The following is a 19,404-nucleotide window of genomic DNA, read 5'->3' as shown; positions in this document are numbered from 1 at the left end:
TTTATATTAAATCCCCCCGTCCTCTCTCTCTCTTCATATGCCAAATATAAATCAATGTTTAACCTTACCGAAGGGCTCCAAATAAACTGTTTATATTACACAGGATTTGTTTGCAAGCATAAAATTGGGTTACCTGTGGTTTTTTGTTGGAATGTTTATTGCATTGACCAATCAGAGAGCTTGATATAACGTGCTTGTGGTCATCAGTACGCGACCTCAGCTGTTCGCTGGAAAACATCGAAACGAAACGAAATTTAAAGCAAATTTAAACAAAATTTAGACACAATGTCGAACAAATTGATTACAGATACTTTTCCTACAGTCAAGAAGCAAAAGGTTATCAAACAAAAGCCTCAATCGGCGAAAACGCAAGATAAAAAAGCTGAAGTTAAAAAGATAGGTATGTTGAAGTTGTTTGTCGACGTCTTGCTTGTTTACACCAGGTGTTACTTAAATTAAACTAGTTTATTTATCTCTTTGCTAGATGTGGGTGTTTCTGTCCAAGACGAGAAAACACGTTTATCGTTACTCAAAGAGTTTGATTTAAACTCCGAGTATGGTCCATGTATAGGTTAGTACAAAGGGATCCTTACAAAGTTTCTTGTTGTGAGTCTACTACAGACCATAAGCACATGCTTGCATCAGGGTCTTGTATTATGATTGTGATTGCGTCAGGCTAATAGTAAAGCCAGCTATACCAATATTTTATATGTAGATGCAGAAAAATATCTAAAAGAGAGTTTGTTTACCTTAGCCCACTAACCCTATTACATGTAGGGAGATGTGGATATTTCCCTGTACTACATGTTACAATAACAATTTAACTAAATGTGATCTTTTCAAACATTAGGAATATCAAGGCTGCAGAGATGGGAGAGAGCTGAGAAGTTTGGTCTACATCCATCACAAGATATCAAAGATATTATAACACAACATCTAGATGATGAAACATATACTGAATGGTAATGTGCTTCTCTGTCAAAACCAAATTTACCAAGGTTGCCACAGGGACCAGGGACCACAGAGCAAAGTTTTGAGTGGGAGGCAAATATGGGGGGAGTCAAGAGGAATGCTCCCACCCCTCGTGAAAATTTTGAAATAGAGACTTTGCACTATCACGTGATGGCAGCCATGATAGGAGGCAAAACAATAGTCTTTTTTCCCCAGGCAAACTGAATTTATTCTCATGTGAATCAGATTAGACCAGATTCAATTGTTCCTGCCTCCTTTTATGGCTGCCATCACATGTTGGGGTAAAGCCTCTATTGAAGCTCTCAGAAATGTGACTTCAGATATTCAACTTATAAAGTGGTTTCATGATGGCCATGCTGTAGGCAAAATACAAATTTTCTGTTTGAAAAAATAATTTTTTTTGTGTAAAAAGTTGCATTGCTTTTGCCAAACCACATAGCTGTTGTGAAATCCCTCCATACATTTAGTTCTTTCAGTACTTGAATGTATAGAAACTAAATTCTACTTACCAGCTTACTTCTATTTTTGCAGCATTTGGAAAGATGAGAAACTATAGTAAAAAACACCTATTTCCTGGCTCAGAATTTGGAAACACTAATATTGGAAGTTGCCATGAATGAGTAGTGCCCTGTGGAAATAATAGGTTCTACAATAATACAAAATACAAACATTACATTCATAACCCAAAAGAAGAAAAATTAATTTTGAAATCCCAATAGAGGTTTTGCACGATCATGAACGTCAGGAACAATACAATTGTTTTACATGAGAAAGAATTCAATTCCTGAGAGCAAAGGGGTTTTTTTGTTCTGCCATCTAACCACAGGCAGCCCAAGCTGTAGTTATGAGCGTTGGCACGTGATAGTGCTAAACCTCCAATATTCAATATAAAGTTACTAAAAATTTGACATGTACCGATTCTCAAAACTGTAATTTTTTAATTGAAAGACTGTAGATATTTATCATAAAATTGAACTGAAAGGCAAAGAAAAAGTAAAATAAACAATGTCTTTTCATTTATTTGATGATAATTACTTGGTACTAATCTACAAAGGGTCAAAAATATATGTAAGAAGTTATACATTCTTTTATGCATTAAACTTTTTAAAAAGATGGTTGGAGTTTGTATTAATAACAACTTATTACATGTTATCAGCTAATTTTTTTGCATTTAAAAACAAGTTGTTTATGTTTTCACCTGAGCATGCATATGTCCTTTTCTTCTTCTTCTTCTGTCAAAATCATTGATAACAGTCTGTCATAGTTGTAGACATTGTAGAAACATGAACACAGCTTTATATATGGAACTACATTATTTACATGGGGCAATATTAGAATACTAAGTATCATACAGCTACTTGCTTTGGACTGGGCATCATCTTGACAATATTGTAACACTCCAGGCTACAAACAGGAAGGTTGTTGTTGGAACAGTTGTACTTTTTGTCATTTGTGCAACCTCGTGCAGTACACTTCTCTCTTGGTTTTGGTGGGCTATGAAATATAAGAAAGATTTTTTAACCCCTTTTTGAAAACCAACAAAGTTTTATGAATCAAGTTTCTATAGTATACTTATTTTGGACCCTCCCCATTCCTTGAACATTGCATGGTTATTACAAGATTGGTTATGTAAAAGCAGAGGAAACATCTTACCTGACGGCAACCTCTCCTTGTAATGGGAACTCCAAGCCAGGTGGATATGAAAGAGAAAAGCCATCTTTTCTGCTTAAATATCTTATATGTGGCTTGGCAGCTTTCTGACGTCGAGCCTGTAACCAGTAATATTTGAATTTTAATTCCATTCTTCTCAAAGAGTTACTGACATTCTAATTTTTTCTTACCTTTTCCTCATCTTTTTTTGCCTTGTTTGTCTCTCTTTCCAAGAGCTTTTTCACTGTTTGTGCCTAGTTTATAATATTTTAACAATAATGGTTGATGCAAAATGTAAACTATCAATATCGGAACGAACTATCTTACACATACATGCCATATAATAACTAACCTTATTATCTTCTATTTGTTTTTGCATTTGTTGTTTTCTTTTCTTGGCCCTTTGTCTTCTCTTTTTCTGTGCTTCTTCTGAATCTTCATCTTTTCTTCTTGTTTCTAAATATAGAACAAAAATATTAAATTGGGCCAATCCTTCTACACTTTTTTCTAAATCTAAAGTCTATACAGAAGTCTGAGTGTGAGAGAGTAAGTGACTACCCAATATATTCACTTGAAAGTGCTGGATTATTAGACCCTTTGCAGCATACAGTATTTGGTACAGCTCAATTTGAAGGACAAAATATAGTTGTATGCTTTAAATACTCCATTTTGAGTTCTCTGTTGCTCATGGTTAGCTTCGACATTGCACAAGCATTCACATGTTCCAGTGAAGGTCTGTAGGATTGTAAAGTGTTGGTATTGTCGAAGTTGTACATTCACTGTTGGTATTTGTGAATATTTAAACACTTATACAAGGCTAACCCTGAGTAAATGAGTCTGTAATCAAGGAACACAGTGGTAATTTTGAACTTGAAAATGGTCTATTGATCTGAACTGGGAGTTGCTGCAAGGGTATATAGGACACCATCTACTTTACCTGTTGGTAGTTCCAGTAACTGATTCTCACCCTCAATTTCATGACCAAGCATGGCTCTCTATCAACATCAAAAACAATCACAACAGTCTTCAAAATATAATTCAAAGATGTAAATGTTATTTTACTCATAATTGACTTACTAAACATATAATATATAATGATAAGAAAGTGCAGTTCCAGAAATTATCCATACTCACCCGACAGAGGAATTTGGAATTTCCAAAGGGTGGGGGGGGGGGGGGGGGGGTGTCTTAAGAAAATTCCTCCTTGATGGGGGGCATGGATAATCCTTGGAACTACACAATCTAGCTAACATTTAGACATTTTTAGGGGAATCAGTCAGGTATCTAAGTGAGAGTGCTCTTACCTATAGGACAGGTTTGATTCCTGGACTCAGCATGAATTGTGAGTAACATTTGTTGGGTCTCTCTCTTGACTTGAGGGGTTTTCTCCAAATTTTCTCCCTCCAAAAATTCAATGTGGGGTAACTATACTCTAACATTAATCAGCTCAGAGGATGTTTAGGGTTCAATCTGTGAGTTAGCCATGCACTGACTTGAATGACTTAGATCAACTCAGAGGTCGTTTGATCTGTGAGTTAGCTGTGAGCTATGCATAACTGAGAGTGGGTGCTTCAGGAATCAATAAGATTGTTGTTTGGTTTTAAGGGAATCAAAGGGTTTTTATGTGATTCAGATACAGTCTGCCTGTTACCTGTCTTGCAGTCATTGTACTAATATCTTTTTCTTGTTTCAGTCGACCATAATCATCTAACTCTCCATTCTCCAGTGCATTCAACCATTCCTCTTCTTCATGGCTAAATAATAATAAATCTCTCTTTAATAACTATGCTTGAATACAATCATGCCCAATTTCCTATTGTTCAAGCACTATTTATCTACTGTGCATAACAGTCATGGTGGATATTGGTGAGTTAGCTTCATACTCACTCTGAAACTTTTCCTTTCTTTTTTGACTCTTCAACTTCACTTCCTTCTGCAATTGTTCAAAGTCAATCACTTTAATTGCTGGTTACTTCATAGCTCCATTGATGCATGTGCTACTAGTATCCTCATTACCTTGCAAGGAAACTTGGTAGCTTTTATCAGATTCTTCTGCTATTTCTTCCACTTCATTTTCAATTTCAATTTCCTCTTCTTCACTAGACACAACTGGTTCAGGATCAGATATTGGCACAATGGTAGGAACCCTCAAAAAAGAAAAAAGAAACATCTTCCTATTTCTAGATCTTTAATGGCAGATATTAAATCAAATTGTTAATAAAAAGTCACATTTATTAATATGCTAATATGGCTTTTCAAAGTCAGAACACAGCAGGCTTACAGAATGCATTGGAATTTAGTTTATCAGAGGAAGATAAAAACAAACAGAGAATTTAGATATAAACTCTCGAGTCAAGGTATAGACCTCTACTCCTATGTAATGCCTAGTCCAGGAATCAGATCTAAGACCCCAGAGGTGAGAGTCGAGTTCACTACTGCTACACCACCCTTGCTTACAATACATAAATGACACAAATCTCTTACTGTTTTGTTGTCAGTGTTTGTCCACCAAGTTTGATTTTGATTTTTAAGGATCTCTCTTCTGGTTCATGCTGTCGTTCTTTATCCTTGCTTTTTATTTTATCTCTCTTTCTTTCTTTTCTGCTAAATTCATCTTCCGCTTCTTTTCTTTTCTTATGCTTCTTGTGCTTATGTTTGTGCTTCTTTTTGGGAGAAGAAACTGTGAAAAGTTTAATTATAACAAAATAAGTTATTAAACTTCAAGTACATTTTTCTCTCTTCTCATTGGTCAAGAAGGTGCCACTGTTTACTGGCAATCGCTTGGAACAAAACACTTATTGACTAGAACCTCTGGAAAGCAATGTGTTTTGTGATTCCTCAACTACAATATTTCCCTCTTCTTTGCCTCAGAAAACATTGCCTTCTCTGGTCCCAGTTGATAAGTGTTAATCATAACCAAAATTACATCGCAAACAAATGAAATTAATATTTCCAAATTCTTTTAAGCATAAGCAGCATGAGTAGTACTATTATTAACAGCATCATACTAATAGGAGGAAAAAGTTGTTGTAGTGGTGAGACTACTAGTCCTTTTATTTACAACAGTTTTTTATGAATGATGATGATGATAGTAAAATAGATTGGGCTCCCTGTGTCACTGGTATGATATTTGGACATATTGTTGTAACAATATTTGTCATTGTAATATCTTAGAAGAGATCTTAATCCAACGATTTAATTTTATTCTGTTTTTAAAACGAGACATCAAATCTTGATCCTATGAATTGCTTAAATAATGAGTTGAAGTGAAAAAACTTCATCTTGGTCATGAACCCGTGGCCATGTTTTGAAGGCCATCAAACAAACAAAAAACAGCATATTTACCTCTCCCTTCTTCACTATTTAACTCTTTATCTTTCCTTTTCCCCATGTTACTTGGTTTTTATAGCAGTTCTACAGCATTCTTCGTCCTGTTAACCATTCTTTGCTGTGAATAACAAGACTCGAACAACATTCAACATGGCGGATGGACCTCGCTATGGCGTCTCAGCACCAGTCCTACGCCAAAATCTATTCTGGAACGAAATAAACGAAAAAATGAGAAACGATAGAAAGAAAACAAGAAAAAATTAAAGACGAATTGAACTAATTAAAGATCAATAGTAAGGGAAATAGGCTGAGAAATGCCGTATTTTTTTCTTCCCTTTTTTTTATTCATTCATCCATCCATTCATTCTCTTTCTTTTAGGGGAGGGGTAGCTTGTTTGTTTGTTTTTTGTTTTTGTTATTTCAAGGATACCGGCAGTAAACTTACCAATATTCAGTCTCCCATCATATGGTACAAAGGTTATGTGATGGTCCAAAGGTTGACTGTAGACAACGAAACGTGACACGTTATGTTAACACTATATCCCCTTACAAAAGACGTTTAAAGCATAGCTCGATACATTGCTATCTCGTGCACTGTCATAAAATCATCAGCAGACGACTTACTGGGACCATTAACGGAAGAAAAGTAATGTATATTTGTACTGCAAGTACTTTACCATGTATATTTGTACTGCAAGTACTTTACCACTGAAGGAAGAGAAGGACTGTTTTCATGTCTCAAGGTACGGAACGTAAATCATCGAATACTTTTTTTTAAACAGCCTTGCTTATCTTCATGTTTGATAGATTCTGCATGGTCCCGTTCGCCACGACTTGGCCCTACGTCATCTACAAAACCACTAGACAATCTAAATTTAGGTAAAACATTGTTTCTTTTTAGTAGTTCGTGAAAGAAATCACAACCGACGTAGGATTGTTCTGAAACGATTGTTACCCAAACATTTTTGAGCAACCATTTACTTTAATAGTCCTATTTGTCCGTATAGATACAACTAAGTACATTTCTCGAGTATACTTGTCCTTCTCTTGAACTCGTACAAATCTGTTCGTTATGATTGTTAGTCAATATCGTTTCTGACTAATTAAATTAACTTTGATGCACTTTGACCAAGCATTCGAGTACATGTCGACAGTGCGCAGACTATAATGACAGGTGCGCTAACATGTGCAATAGGACTACAAGATGTATGCCTTACAAGAAGACCCCGCGCGAATCACTCAACAGATCGTCAACACCTTCCTTTAATAGTGCTATAGTTTATTTATTTTCTATTTCATTTCCCAAACCTGATTATTACAAACTTTAAGGATAAAATGCCCAGTGTTTGTTGAAATATTCTTAGTTTATTTTTTTCAGGTTACCTCGTAGAATTTTGTTCCTTAAAAAAATATTTTGAACTTTATATTATTCCGAGATATTCTCTTGATTATCCCCAACACTAATATTTGTTAAACCCATTTGCATGTTAAACTAATTCAAACTGACATTTCTAAGTATTTCTGTACAGAATTGACGAATAGAAAAATATTGCGACCCTTGGAGTCATCTCCGTCTTAAAGGATAAACCTCAAGTATCGAACAGAATCATGTCTGCGTACAGAGGTACCCCACCCCACCCTACTCGGTAGGTTTGTTCATCCCGTGGAGGGAGAGACAAGTATCCATGCGAAGACAGTAGTCCAATGTGATAGTATGACTCCGCCTGCATACTAATGTCGAGGTGCTCTTTTTTTCATTTGTTGTTTATTTTGACATAGTTGCTCGTTTTAAGAAGGTAATATGGCGTGATGGTAACGAGCTCATCAGTCCTCAATATATTTTCGTGCTCTAGCATTCTAGACAATTTTGATAAGGATTATGGTAAATGTAGTACCATGACGTCATCACCCAATGGATGAAAAGAACAACGATGCGCTTCATTAATGTTTTCGATTATTTTCACTTATCGTCGATAATTAACAAACATTCTACTCAATCGATTAAAATAGGATCGGAGCTGAACTATTTAAAGTATGTTCATCTTCTGGGATGTTCTAAAATAATGTCTTCTTCGTCGTCTTCTGTATCATCAGAGTAATCATTATTAAGCAAGGCTTTCGAGTTGAATGAATCGATTGACAGGGCGTTGTCATAATCATTTTGGTAACCGCCTCTTCGTAAAGCAGTTCTTAGTTTTCTTCGCCTGTTAATTTTCCATAATCCACAACAAACCAAAAGAAGGGTGATAAGAACAAGAACACAAATAGCAGCAACAATCATGGCTGGCATTCCAAACGGGAACCCCTTACTGCTGACCATTAAGTCCACCTGCATTGCTGGCTCATTCGGTAAGACTTCAATGTGCTTAGTAGTCTTGCCTCTTCCTGGTGCTGAGACCGTGATTTCATATTTTCCTGGAACTAGAAGTCGCCAGTAGTCTCCGTGTTCGCCAGTAGTGACGTCATGTTGCCTGCCATTGATTGATATAACAGCATCTTTGATTGGGTTGCCTTTGTCATCCCGTACAAAGCCGCGAATACCACGATGAGCCTGGAACGAGAATAGTATGTCAACATAAATTCTTAATATGCTGAACAGGCAAATACAAAGGAAAAAAATACCTGAAAAGCAAACTGCATAAGGGCATCTTTATTTTCCTTCCAGAGGTGTTCCAATTCACGAGCATATGGGAACTTACAGCAACCAACATACACGGATATCTCAAAGCAGTTCGTATTATCATAACTATAGTCTTGCATCCCACCGCTGTAGCTTCTTCTAGCAGCTCCATTGGTTATTCCCTTGTCAAACTCTTCCCTCGCCTCAAGGCCTGGGCACGAAGGCTTCCCATGATGCATAGTGGGATGTGCGTTGGCATAAGTAGTTGCCAGGTAACGGAATACGTCATCGTCGGGAGGTAGATTAGCAGAAGTTATGTCTTTAGGGTGGGCATAGTAAGGGTAGCTAGCATGTAGGCTACCTCCATACAAGTTGGCTGCTAAGACGAACGGATTTTCTTTTAACCATTTCATAATCGCCTGTGTCTCTGGTTCGCGGACCTTGTGGGTCTTGCTGTAAATTCCTGTAAAAAAAGACATTTTGATCAAAATTAGTCATACTTAGAAGATTTCTTGATAACGTTTTGAGGTTAAGAACACTGATCCCTTTATCCAATCACAGCACACCAGAATACGACTCAGCCAATCAAAAGCCTCAGAGGTATTGCGGCAGTCATATCACAACATATGAAAGGTTTACGTAAGTCGTACAAAACCTATTTTAACACAATAGAGGATTTGCACCATTACGTGATAGCAGCCATGATAGTTGGAACAACAATAGAATCTTTTTCCCCTGGAGAACTGACTCAGCCTTTTTAATCTGCCAACTGTCATGTTTGCCATTGTTGCAAAGCGTGTATGATATAAATACGGTACATTTAGATCTAATATATCTTTACCTGGGAAGTTAGAGTTCAAATCTACACCTCTTGCATTGTCTCTTCCCTTAGTTGAGTGACAATCCCCTTCCTCAGCGAGAGTAGCGCCATCTGGGTTCATAAGAGGCAGGAAGTGCAGACGAGTGGTATTGAGCAGGCGTGTTACTACGTCATCTTTGCCGTAACTCAAACACAAATGCTCTATCAATAACAACAGCAGTTCTTTACCAACCACCTCGTTGCCATGGATACCTGCAGTATATCTGACTTCCGGTTCTCCTGGTTCGTGTTTGCCTGGGTTGTTGGACAGCTCCATCACCCACAAACGACGGATCTGTGACGTCATACCGATATTATAGACACGTGATATATCAGGGCATCTGTTGGACATGTCCTTCATCCATCGACCAATCGATTCACCCTTGTGATGTTTGAGTTTGGGTATTTTATGTAAGTTAAACATGACATTAGTCGTTTTTCCTGACTTTATCTGTACATCTTTGGTACTGCTGGAATAACCCTGGGCATGTGCTGTAAGTCTGTATTTCCCTGGCGCAAGTATTTTGTAAAAGTTTGCATTTGTCTGATGAACGTCTATTTGTATAGCAGAATTAGCTACAGTAATAGACACATTGGCTATTGGCGTGTGGTTGAAGGTATGAACAGTACCCACTACAGCCTGCTGGCATTTCTCGACCAATTCAAGTAACGGCAGACCATTTGCCTTGAGAATAGGCGTAAAACTGTTCCTCTGGGGGTATTTACAGCAAGAAACAAAGAATGACATCTGCAGCATGTTGAGATGGAGATAGGCATAGTCCTGCATAGTGTAATGCAGTTCCTTCCATTTATCACCATTTACAATCCCATTATCAAAATGATCTACTGAAGCATTACACCCGTGACCCAAGTGCATTGTGGGATGACGTTTGGCATAAGATGACGCAATGTCAATAAACGTTGATTGGTCAGCTGTTGATGAATCTTTGACACGTTTGTCATCACTTGAATGGCCGCTTAGAGGGTATCTAAAAGAAATGCAAGTGTGAATATTAAACACACAGCACAGTCAAACAAACATACCGTTCAGAACCAATCAACAGCTTGAAAGATTAATTCTCATCTAGCAGTGCTGCAAGTCACATTTAACTTGCTAATACACACTGTAATATTTTTTTTCACACCGACAACACCAATGGTTATCGGCATCTTTAATCTACCTACATAAAAGTGCACAAGTCATTAGTTATTTTACCTTGCGACAAGCTGTCCACCATTGATGTCAGCAAGTAATGAAAATCTTTTCTCTTTCATCCACTTTTTTACTTCTGTTACTTCTTTAGGTTCTTGTGCGGCTGACTGCAGGAACTTAAAGTAAAGAAGAAGCCAAAATAATCAAAGACAAATTATGGATTTAGAGGCTTAGTCAAAGAATTTCTTTCCTAGCCCTTTACTTCAGTGTCTTTCAAGCAAAATATATCCCTAATGATACAGATATAGAATAGCAATGTTTGCATCATGGTCTTTACTCAACATAGCCATACTTACAGATGTTATTTTGTCAGGTACATCACGTCTTCGTTTGGTATTGGTATCGTAATAAAAGCTTCTTGACAGATCATCTTGTGGGTGGGTCTTGCCCTCACAATCTCCCTCTATCGCCATTTCATTTCCATCCACATCTACCAAGGGGATGACATGAATATCTGTAGCTTGCAGTAGCTTTACAACACGTGCATCTCTGTTCCTGTATCCCTCACACAAGTATTCAATAAATGTCAATAAGAGCTCACGTCCTACCACATCCTTTCCTTGTAAGCTTCCTACCAAACCAACGCTAGGTCTATAGCTGTTGCCATGGTGATTTGATTTAAATGACAACTCCATTGACCAGATGTTTTTTCCTTTCAGACTGGTGCCAATACTTGACAGTGAGGTGATATTTGAGCATCGTTTAGCATATTGTGTAAGAAGGTTTGTCATCAGTGCATAATTATGGTAAGTATAAGGTCTCTCAGTTGGTGAGTGAACTGAAAGAGAAAACAAAGATAGTTACCTCATGTGGCACAGGTAGCCCTTACAACTATAAACTAAAACCAAGCCTCAGTCAATCAATACTTAAACTAGTCTCCTGCATGCATGTACAAAGGCCATAAGCTAAATACATGTATCATAAGGAATGACACAAGTTTCCCATGCCAAACAAATGCCTGGCACAATGCAAGATATGCAACTGTGGGTGAGTTATTAATATCCACTTACCGGTAGAAGGTTGTGTTGTAGGTGTTATTTCCATGGCAACTGATGGTGGTGATTGTGGTGTCGAGGGAGGAAGTGTTATGGTTACAACTGGTGTTGTTCTTATCTCACCAACTTTCAATAACATGAAATCCAAAGTAGTAGCCAAACCATTATTCACAGTTACAGCCATGGTCTGTGATTGATAGCCCTTAGCAGAAGCAGTGACCGTGTAACTGCCTGGGGTAAGAAGTCTCCAATAGTCACCATCTTTACCTGTTGTGATTGGATGTACTATACCCGATACTGATATTACAGCACCATATATCCCAGTATTGGCAGTGTTTGTTACAAAACCTTTAATACCAGTATGGACCTGCGCCATGAATGTAAGCAAGGGCACCTTATTAGCATCCCAAAATGATTTGAGTTGTGTTTGATATGGGTATTTAACACAACTCATCTCAACTGTTATCTCAAAGCAGTTGCTATGGAGATAGTTATAGTCCTGCATTCCACCAATAACATTGTACCATTTTGCACCATTAGTTATACCATCTTTGAATATTTCAGTGGGCTCATCTAAGCAGGGTGGTTTTCCATTAGCCATTGTTGGGTGTGCTTTGGAATACTTCATCGCAAGAAATCGGAAGACTTCATCATCAGGACTTTTACTGTATTCTTCTTTCCTTGATACTGAGTCATCAAAGGGATAGTTAGCAACAACAGACCCTCCATGTAAATTAGCTGACAATACAAATGGGTACTCTGTCAGCCACTTCATGATAGCCTTAGTCTCGGGCTCTCTTTTGATATTTATATCAGAAAGAGGATCGGGAAAGTTCCTGTTCAGATCAACTTGATGTGCATTCTCTCTTCCATTAGAAGAATCTCTGTCTCCCTCAATAGAGATTTCGTGTCCATCAGGATTCATTGAAGGCATGATATGCATGCGAGTATAATCGACTAGGGCAGTAATTGCACTAATTTTGTGGTAGTTTTCACACAAACCCTGGGCTAAAAGCAGAAGTACTTCTCTTCCAATCACTTCGTTGCCATGCATGTTTCCTACATATTTGAACTCTGGCTCACCTGGTTCATGGATTCCAGGATTATCAGTAATTTCTATCACCCACAAATCTCTTCCTTGCACTGATTTCCCTATTGAATAAAGCCTTGTAATGTTAGGATACAAACGAGCAATTGCCTTCAATAACACAGTCATTTCTTGATGATTATGGTGCTTGAATATTCTTGGTTCAATCCAGTCTTTAATAATCTGTCTAAACTCCTCAGCAGTGGTAGGAATGAATGAATATGGAACCTTGGAAGTTGTTAAGGACACATCATCATCAAGGCTTCGTTTAACGATCCTAAGGGGTTTCTTATCTGTTGATATTAAGTCTCTCAACCATGGAGGAATATTTGGCTTTCGTAAATCTTGTAAAACAATATTGTTTTTTTGTAACTCAAAATTAATCACAGTGGGAGGACCATCGTTAACAATGACATGTGACTTGGTAACGCTTGTATAACCAGCTGCAAACACAACTACAGTGTAATTCCCAGGTGTCAATAATCTCCAATAATCTCCATACTTATATGTAGTAACATTATGGGCAAGACCAACCACATGAATAATGGCTCCTTTTATTCCTTGACCATTCCTGTTCTTCACAAATCCTTTAATCCCCTTATGAACTTCTTCTATATAAGCCAACAAAGCCTTTTTATTCTTCCTCCATTCTTTGAGTAAATTTTCGGCATCTGGGTACTTACAACAAGACAACTCTAATGTAATTTCAAAACAATTACTAATTAGATAGTTGATATCTTGCATGCCGCCAGGGACATTATACCAATAGGCACCATTAGTAATCCCATTACGGAAGTGCTTTCCTCCAACACAATCTGGATCTCCCTTACTCATAGTTAAATGATTTCTTGAATAAGTAAGAGCTAAATGCCTGAATACTTTGTCGTCAGGGGATTTACTATACTGATGTACCTCAATTCCTTGGCTATTGCTATCATATGGGTAGCTAGCAACTACCGACCCTCCATGGAGATTTGCTGACAACACAAATGGGTTCTTATAAATCCATCTTATTAAAGCCTTGGTCTCTGGTTGAGATTTACTTGCATCGTATGTGTCCCAACTCGAAAACTGATCAGGGAAATCTCGATTCAAATCCACACCGTTTATATTAGCACGTCCTAGTAAACCATCACACTCTCCTTCATTTGCCGCTTCAAATCCGTCAGGATTCATTGACGGCATAATAAAAATATTCGTATTATTAACCAGCTTAGTAATCCGTTCATGACCGGGTTTGCCGTAGTGTTGAAGAAGATAATGAATCAAATTGACCAATACTTGTCTACCAATGGCTTCATTCCCGTGCATGTTGCCCACATATTTAAACATTGGTTCACCAGGTTCAATGATATCTGGATTATCAGTGATCTGCATCACCCATAAGTCACGATTCTGCACTGACTTCCCCACTGAAATAAGTCTTGCGATGTTCTTATATCTTCGCGAAAATGTCTTTAAAAAATTAGTAAGTTCATCGTAATGAACATAGTGAGGACTCTTGAAGACTCTCTGTTCCCAAATGACATCTCTGTTATCGATTTTGCCACTTATTTGTGGCATAAAGACAACGGAAAAGGCGAGAAATATAAAAGTCAACGTTAAGTTCGCCATCTTTTCTTCACTTCTTGGCCAGGCTTCTTATTTAGCTATTTATAATTGACCAATCACAAACCTCGTTATATCTAGTATTGACATAAATCTTTAGCAGCCGCCTCACGCCCTCAGCCAATCGGACTGCAATACGATCACTTCCGAAAATAATTTCGTTATTAACAGCCCAAAACACTTGAATTTAATGGTTTTTTCTAATAGTTCTTATAAGTGAATTATATAATTACCCCGCGTGGGATGAGGAATTATAATTTATGTCCAGCCGTCAGCCGTAAACCGATACTTTACTCAGCTTACGATGCAAATCAAAACCAGAAAAGCCTGGATAAACAGTGTGATGAAGGTTAAAAATGAGGAGCTTAAAAGGATATGATACTTTAACTCTGCCTCTAACTTGACAAGTTTGAACAAGAAATCATAAGCTGCTTAAAGAGTGAATAGCCTTGAAAACAGGCGCCCACATCGCGCCAACATTATCTATGAAACGCGCCAACATTATGAAGACGATTTATGGACTTTCTCTCTCTGAATTACTCCTCACAACCGATTTTTAAAAAATGTTTACTTAAATCTAAAATCTATGTATTTCAGCATTTAGTTTTGTTTTGCCGAGTTAATTCGATCATGACTTATACTAAATTTGCACAATCAATGTTGACTCAGCTAGAAAAGAGCGATTATTTTAACTTGCTATAGTCCAAAGCGCCTTTGCGATACAAGATCTAAAATACTGTGGTTTTTCGCAACAACTAATTAGATAATCGAATAACTTTAAAAGTTCAAACCTCAAATGAGGGACACCTGTGTAATACGGACACTTCCGGTACTTAATTCCGATCCTCTGGTCGACCCTCCCTACCTTGCTGCCTGTTGACCCATACTAATGCCTGCCATTATTATGCAAAGTGTTATTGTCTCTTTATAATAGGTTACCTATCTAAAAGCATATAATTAGCTTGTTGCCTCTGGAAACCGCTTGCACTGGTAGTTTTAATTAGAGGTCGTATCATATGCACACTGTTTGCTGAACCAGTCAGCCTAGCCTGACGGAAAACCAGTGCAATAAGCAACTATACTTACCCTAAGGCTCGTCGTGTACAATCAAAAGCAATTTTTGAACACCTAATAATGAACATTCTATTCCACAGGACAAATGTTCACCTTTTGTTTTAGGGCGCTCGGAGTTTGAAAATAGCATGAAAGCAAAAGGATTCATTGAAATAGCGAAATATTACGAAGATGATGATCAATTGAAACCAAATTTTCATTTCAATTTCACAGTAACAGTTCAGTGGTTGTAAAAGTAAAAGTTGGTTGGTTATTTATTGATCGGCACCAATACCTTCAGCAAAGAATATCCTATTCCGCAGGAAAAAGCATTTAAGTATCTATCAAGCCCACAGGATCTCTTCCTTATTTCAAAGCCCTTATCAAATAAATAAGAATGGCCTTTACTTTCTTTTGGATATAGTCTCTTTTCGTTGCCGGGATATGATGTCAACCCAGGATCGCTGACAAAAGGCAAATGATGAAATAGAGAATATCTCTGTGAGTACTGTTAGCTCAAAACGCCTGAGACTTATGTTGGCTAAAGTGCGCTAAAACCGACCTAGGAACAAAGCGATCAAAGAAAAAAAAAATGAAGTTAGACTCAGGTTAAGGTTTTTAGAAGCAATTTATTTGGAAGAAACAATAGCTAAATGCAGGTGATCTGCATTCAACATTTTACAAGGCTACAATTCAGTCTTACGTTTTAAATGCAACGATTATATGATTACTCTTCGAAATCTGCACAATAGACTTCATCATAGGTACAGATGCCATGGTCGTTTCGGATGAAACATTTTAAGCATGGGACCATATCAGCGAAGCTAAATGGCTCTCCCTTGCGGGCGCCTCCACAACCAAATTTATCATAGACACAGTTGCCTTTGCCGTCTGGGATGTAAAATTTTCTACATGGGGCACCAATGATGTTGGGGTTTTGCGTTCACCATACCAATGGCCACCAGTGAGACCAAGATGAAAATGGATTTCATCCTTCAAAATTGAATGAAAAGAAAAGAATTACATTCACAGTTACGACTAAAAACCATGATTTAGGAGTTGAATATGAAGTTATACGCGGGAGTGAAAGCAAGGTCAACACACTTTTCATTTCTAGCACAAAAGAAAACAGAAGAACTAGCATAAAGAAGAACAATTCATTTCATCAGATTGAGGTAGAACAAATTAAATAGTTTGCACCAACCTTGTGGAAAGATACAGCAGCGAGTATAGTTAGTAGGTTGCTCGTTGAAATCTTCTAATCAATGCCCCTCTAAAACAGCTCCGTGTACAATACAATCACCACCAAGGAGCGCCTATCCTTATATCATACTGATCGACCTATGATTGGCTACTTTAATTTGGTGTCATGTCACCCATGAATCCTTTGTCCTTATTGGATAAGGTAGATGGCATGATTGGATCACGTGTGTGAGTTCTAGCTTTGTCACTGTTAATTTGCCCTCCAGGCTCAAATATCTCAACTAACCTCTATTCTCAGTCTGTATTGTCATATGCACAAATGATATGAATATAAATTAGTATAATTTTCCTTATCACTTTATTATAAATATTTATTATACATTTATGATATATTTAGATTTCTCTATATTGTCACCAAATGTAATTAATATTTAAGAGCAATAAATTTCTGTTCTGTTCTGTTCTGTTCTGTTCTGTTCACAGTACTGAAAGTTGAGGTTATTTTGACTGACATTTGAGGAGGGTACACGACTTAACAAGATTCAAGTCTTGCCTTAAAAATCATTTTAGATCTCGCTAAAAATTAACCCTGTGCGCCATGCAATACTACATGTTAAGTGTTTTAATCTTAGTACTTTGTAACTTTAATTTTTGTATTCTGTATTATATTTTTTGTCTGTTTATTTTAAGCAGAGCCCCATTCAAACCAGCTTTGCTGAACTGGGCACCTCTGAATTTTGTTGCTGTTATTTTCTTGAAGAAAGGCTGTTGTATAAGGCTAAAATCTTGTTATTCAGAAAGTTTAACTTGTTTGGAAGTGGAGATGACCGATGAAAGTGGAATCAAAGTGTTAACCCAAAGCAAAAATTTGAATCGAAAAAAAAAAGGTTTAGGCCTTCATTTACTTAATTCCCATACATTTTCTATAAAAAAGCCTGACATAGCTACATTCTAAAACAAATGTTACAAAACATCTTTGTACAATTGAAAATACCGCTTCAAACAGGCATTTTATCATAGTACATCAGTTTCTAACTGTTAAAAAAAGTTTTTGAGTGTTAACCTAAAACGAAAATTGGGATCAAAACTCATACGAAGGTCTAGTTTAATTTTGGCGCTTTTTGCCATTAATCCTCGTTATTGAAAAAATGTAAAATCATATTGGTGTCAATGTGTAGCAGCGGTCTTTTCAAACACTAAAGGGAATTACTTCCCGTCTAACATAAGGGTCATTACACCCGAACCTATTTGAATATTGATGTTTTATATTAATAATTATAGTAGATCTACTGAAAACGTTTGCGTAATGTACTACAAATGATTCAAGACAATAAGGCCCATTGTTTTGTCCTAACACTGGCGCAAGCCTAGAACCATTTCATCTTCGTATTTGGTTTCGTTTGGTTTGTGTTTAAGCCACACAATATATTAGTATCACTCGGTAAATACTGATCTCTCATTTAGATTTGTAGACGAGTGAGACGCGCCCCTTTTGTAATTAACTAAATTGCATCTTCTAGACGAACCCACCCATTCCATTTTTCGTCTAGTTACCGGTCAAGAAAGCCAAATGCCTTGGAATTGCCGAGAATATCAATCTTTAGTTATTAATATCAACTTATTCATCCTTTTCACTTCCAATAGACTAACGGCAATGTATGGTGTACAATTTCCTCCAAAATTCAAGCGTCGTCATAAAAAATGGTAGATGTACAAAATTGAATGGCGAATGTTGCCTGTTGATTTGCGTGATCATAAGAAAACACAAACTTGAATGTCTAATAGTAAAATAGGCACAAATTTAAAAAGTACCATTTTTTTTATAGTAATGATGAAAAGGTAAATTATACACCGTGAAAAGATGAAAAAACTTACTGACGTTTCGGACGCTAGTCCTTCGTCGGAGTAAAACAGGCATTTTATCATTTTACTCCGACGAAGGACTAGCGTCCGAAACGTCAGTAAGTTTTTTCATCTTTTCACGGTGTATAATTTACCTTTTCATCATTACTGTTTCATTAGAAACACCGACGCAGCTCACACTAGTTTTTAGCTAGTTATATCTTGTTGTAGCAATAGAGGAGCATATCGTCAATGATGGATACATCGGTAAAACGCCAAGTAAACTGTTGTAGCAATAGAGAAGCATATCGTCAATGATGGATACATCGGTAAAACGACAAGCAAACGTAGGGGTGTAGCGACATAATAAGTGAATCATGTGATAATAAAAATAATAAGAAAAGCCAACTGTCGTAGCAATGTAGCAACCATGAAGTGAAGGGTGCCATAAAAATACGACAAGCGATCTGTCGTAGCAATGTGGCCACAATAATGACGAATGCAATAATAATACGACAAGCAAACTGTCGTAGCAATAGGCAACGGTTGACGCAATATAGAAGTGTCAAAAGTGATAAATACCATACGACAAGCAAAGCAGCCGTAGCAATATATCAACATAATAATTAGTGATAAATGCGATAATAATTCGACAATACGTTATGAATGCAATAGTAATAAGACAAGCAAAATGTCGCAGCAATGTAGCAACAATAATGAAGAATGTAATAATAATACGACAAGCACACTGTCGTAGCAATGTAGTAACAATAATGACGAATGCAATTATAATACGACAAGCACACTGTCGTAGCAATGTAGTAACAATAATAACGAATGCAATGATAATACGACAAGCACACTGTCGTAGCAATATAGCAACAATAATGACGAATGCAATGATAATACGACAAGCAAACTGCCGTAGCAGTATAGCAACAATAATGACCAACGCAGTAATAATGCGACAAG

At 37.1% G+C, this 19,404-nt stretch overlaps 3 protein-coding genes and 1 long non-coding RNA gene across 4 annotated transcripts; 1 reads left to right on the top strand and 3 right to left on the bottom strand.

Annotated features, from left to right (window-relative positions):
• Positions 1-184: 184 nt before the first annotated feature.
• On the top strand, positions 185-2,085 carry LOC116289648 (DNA polymerase delta subunit 4). Its single transcript, XM_031696595.2, has 4 exons — positions 185-400; positions 485-571; positions 851-962; positions 1,504-2,085. Exons 1-4 carry the CDS (start codon positions 286-288, stop codon positions 1,526-1,528), a joined length of 339 nt encoding a protein of 112 aa, XP_031552455.1. The 5' UTR covers positions 185-285; the 3' UTR covers positions 1,529-2,085.
• LOC116289646 (INO80 complex subunit B) lies at positions 1,967-6,137 on the bottom strand. Its single transcript, XM_089033207.1, has 10 exons — positions 5,968-6,137; positions 5,107-5,302; positions 4,639-4,769; positions 4,510-4,555; positions 4,274-4,376; positions 3,560-3,617; positions 2,975-3,078; positions 2,814-2,876; positions 2,626-2,741; positions 1,967-2,466 (listed from the first exon to the last, which is right to left on the bottom strand). The coding sequence occupies exons 1-10, from the start codon at positions 6,011-6,013 to the stop codon at positions 2,319-2,321; spliced, it is 1,011 nt and encodes a 336-aa protein (XP_088889333.1). The 5' UTR covers positions 6,014-6,137; the 3' UTR covers positions 1,967-2,318.
• A 762-nt stretch (positions 6,138-6,899) lies between these two features.
• On the bottom strand, positions 6,900-14,373 carry LOC116289641 (carboxypeptidase D). The gene is made up of 6 exons (XM_031696587.2): positions 11,655-14,373; positions 10,941-11,422; positions 10,648-10,760; positions 9,414-10,420; positions 8,575-9,035; positions 6,900-8,503 (listed from the first exon to the last, which is right to left on the bottom strand). Exons 1-6 carry the CDS (start codon positions 14,338-14,340, stop codon positions 7,991-7,993), a joined length of 5,262 nt encoding a protein of 1,753 aa, XP_031552447.2. The 5' UTR covers positions 14,341-14,373; the 3' UTR covers positions 6,900-7,990.
• A 1,623-nt stretch (positions 14,374-15,996) lies between these two features.
• Positions 15,997-16,965, bottom strand: LOC116289649 (uncharacterized). Its single transcript, XR_004196349.2, has 2 exons — positions 16,592-16,965; positions 15,997-16,380 (listed from the first exon to the last, which is right to left on the bottom strand). It is a non-coding gene; the product is annotated as an uncharacterized LOC116289649 (long non-coding RNA).
• Between the last annotated feature and the right edge of the window lie 2,439 nt (positions 16,966-19,404).

The sequence above is a fragment of the Actinia tenebrosa genome, unplaced genomic scaffold, assembly GCF_029948245.1.
Source record: "Actinia tenebrosa isolate PJP-AT-01 unplaced genomic scaffold, QUT_ActTen_1.0 PGA_scaffold1__47_contigs__length_23844297, whole genome shotgun sequence".
Taxonomy (NCBI): Eukaryota; Metazoa; Cnidaria; class Anthozoa; order Actiniaria; family Actiniidae; genus Actinia; species Actinia tenebrosa.
The sequence above is the reverse complement of the archived record's forward strand: the minus strand, read 5'-3'. Positions and strand labels throughout refer to the sequence as shown.

Coding starts and splice junctions, on each gene's coding strand:
- LOC116289641 (XM_031696587.2), bottom strand. CDS start 14,340: ATGGCGAACTTAACGTTGACTTTTATATTTCTCGCCTTTTCCGTTGTC. Junction 11,423..11,654: donor TACAACACAACCTTCTACCG/GTAAGTGGATAT, acceptor TTTCTCTTTCAG/TTCACTCACCAACTGAGAGA. Junction 9,036..9,413: donor TTTGAACTCTAACTTCCCAG/GTAAAGATATAT, acceptor CTTTTTTTACAG/GAATTTACAGCAAGACCCAC.
- LOC116289646 (XM_089033207.1), bottom strand. CDS start 6,013: ATGGGGAAAAGGAAAGATAAAGAGTTAAATAGTGAAGAAGGGAGAG. Junction 5,303..5,967: donor AAATAGTGAAGAAGGGAGAG/GTAAATATGCTG, acceptor AACTTTTCACAG/TTTCTTCTCCCAAAAAGAAG. Junction 2,467..2,625: donor CAAGGAGAGGTTGCCGTCAG/GTAAGATGTTTC, acceptor TATATTTCATAG/CCCACCAAAACCAAGAGAGA.
- LOC116289648 (XM_031696595.2), top strand. CDS start 286: ATGTCGAACAAATTGATTACAGATACTTTTCCTACAGTCAAGAAGCAA. Junction 401..484: donor AGCTGAAGTTAAAAAGATAG/GTATGTTGAAGT, acceptor TCTCTTTGCTAG/ATGTGGGTGTTTCTGTCCAA. Junction 963..1,503: donor GATGAAACATATACTGAATG/GTAATGTGCTTC, acceptor CTATTTTTGCAG/CATTTGGAAAGATGAGAAAC.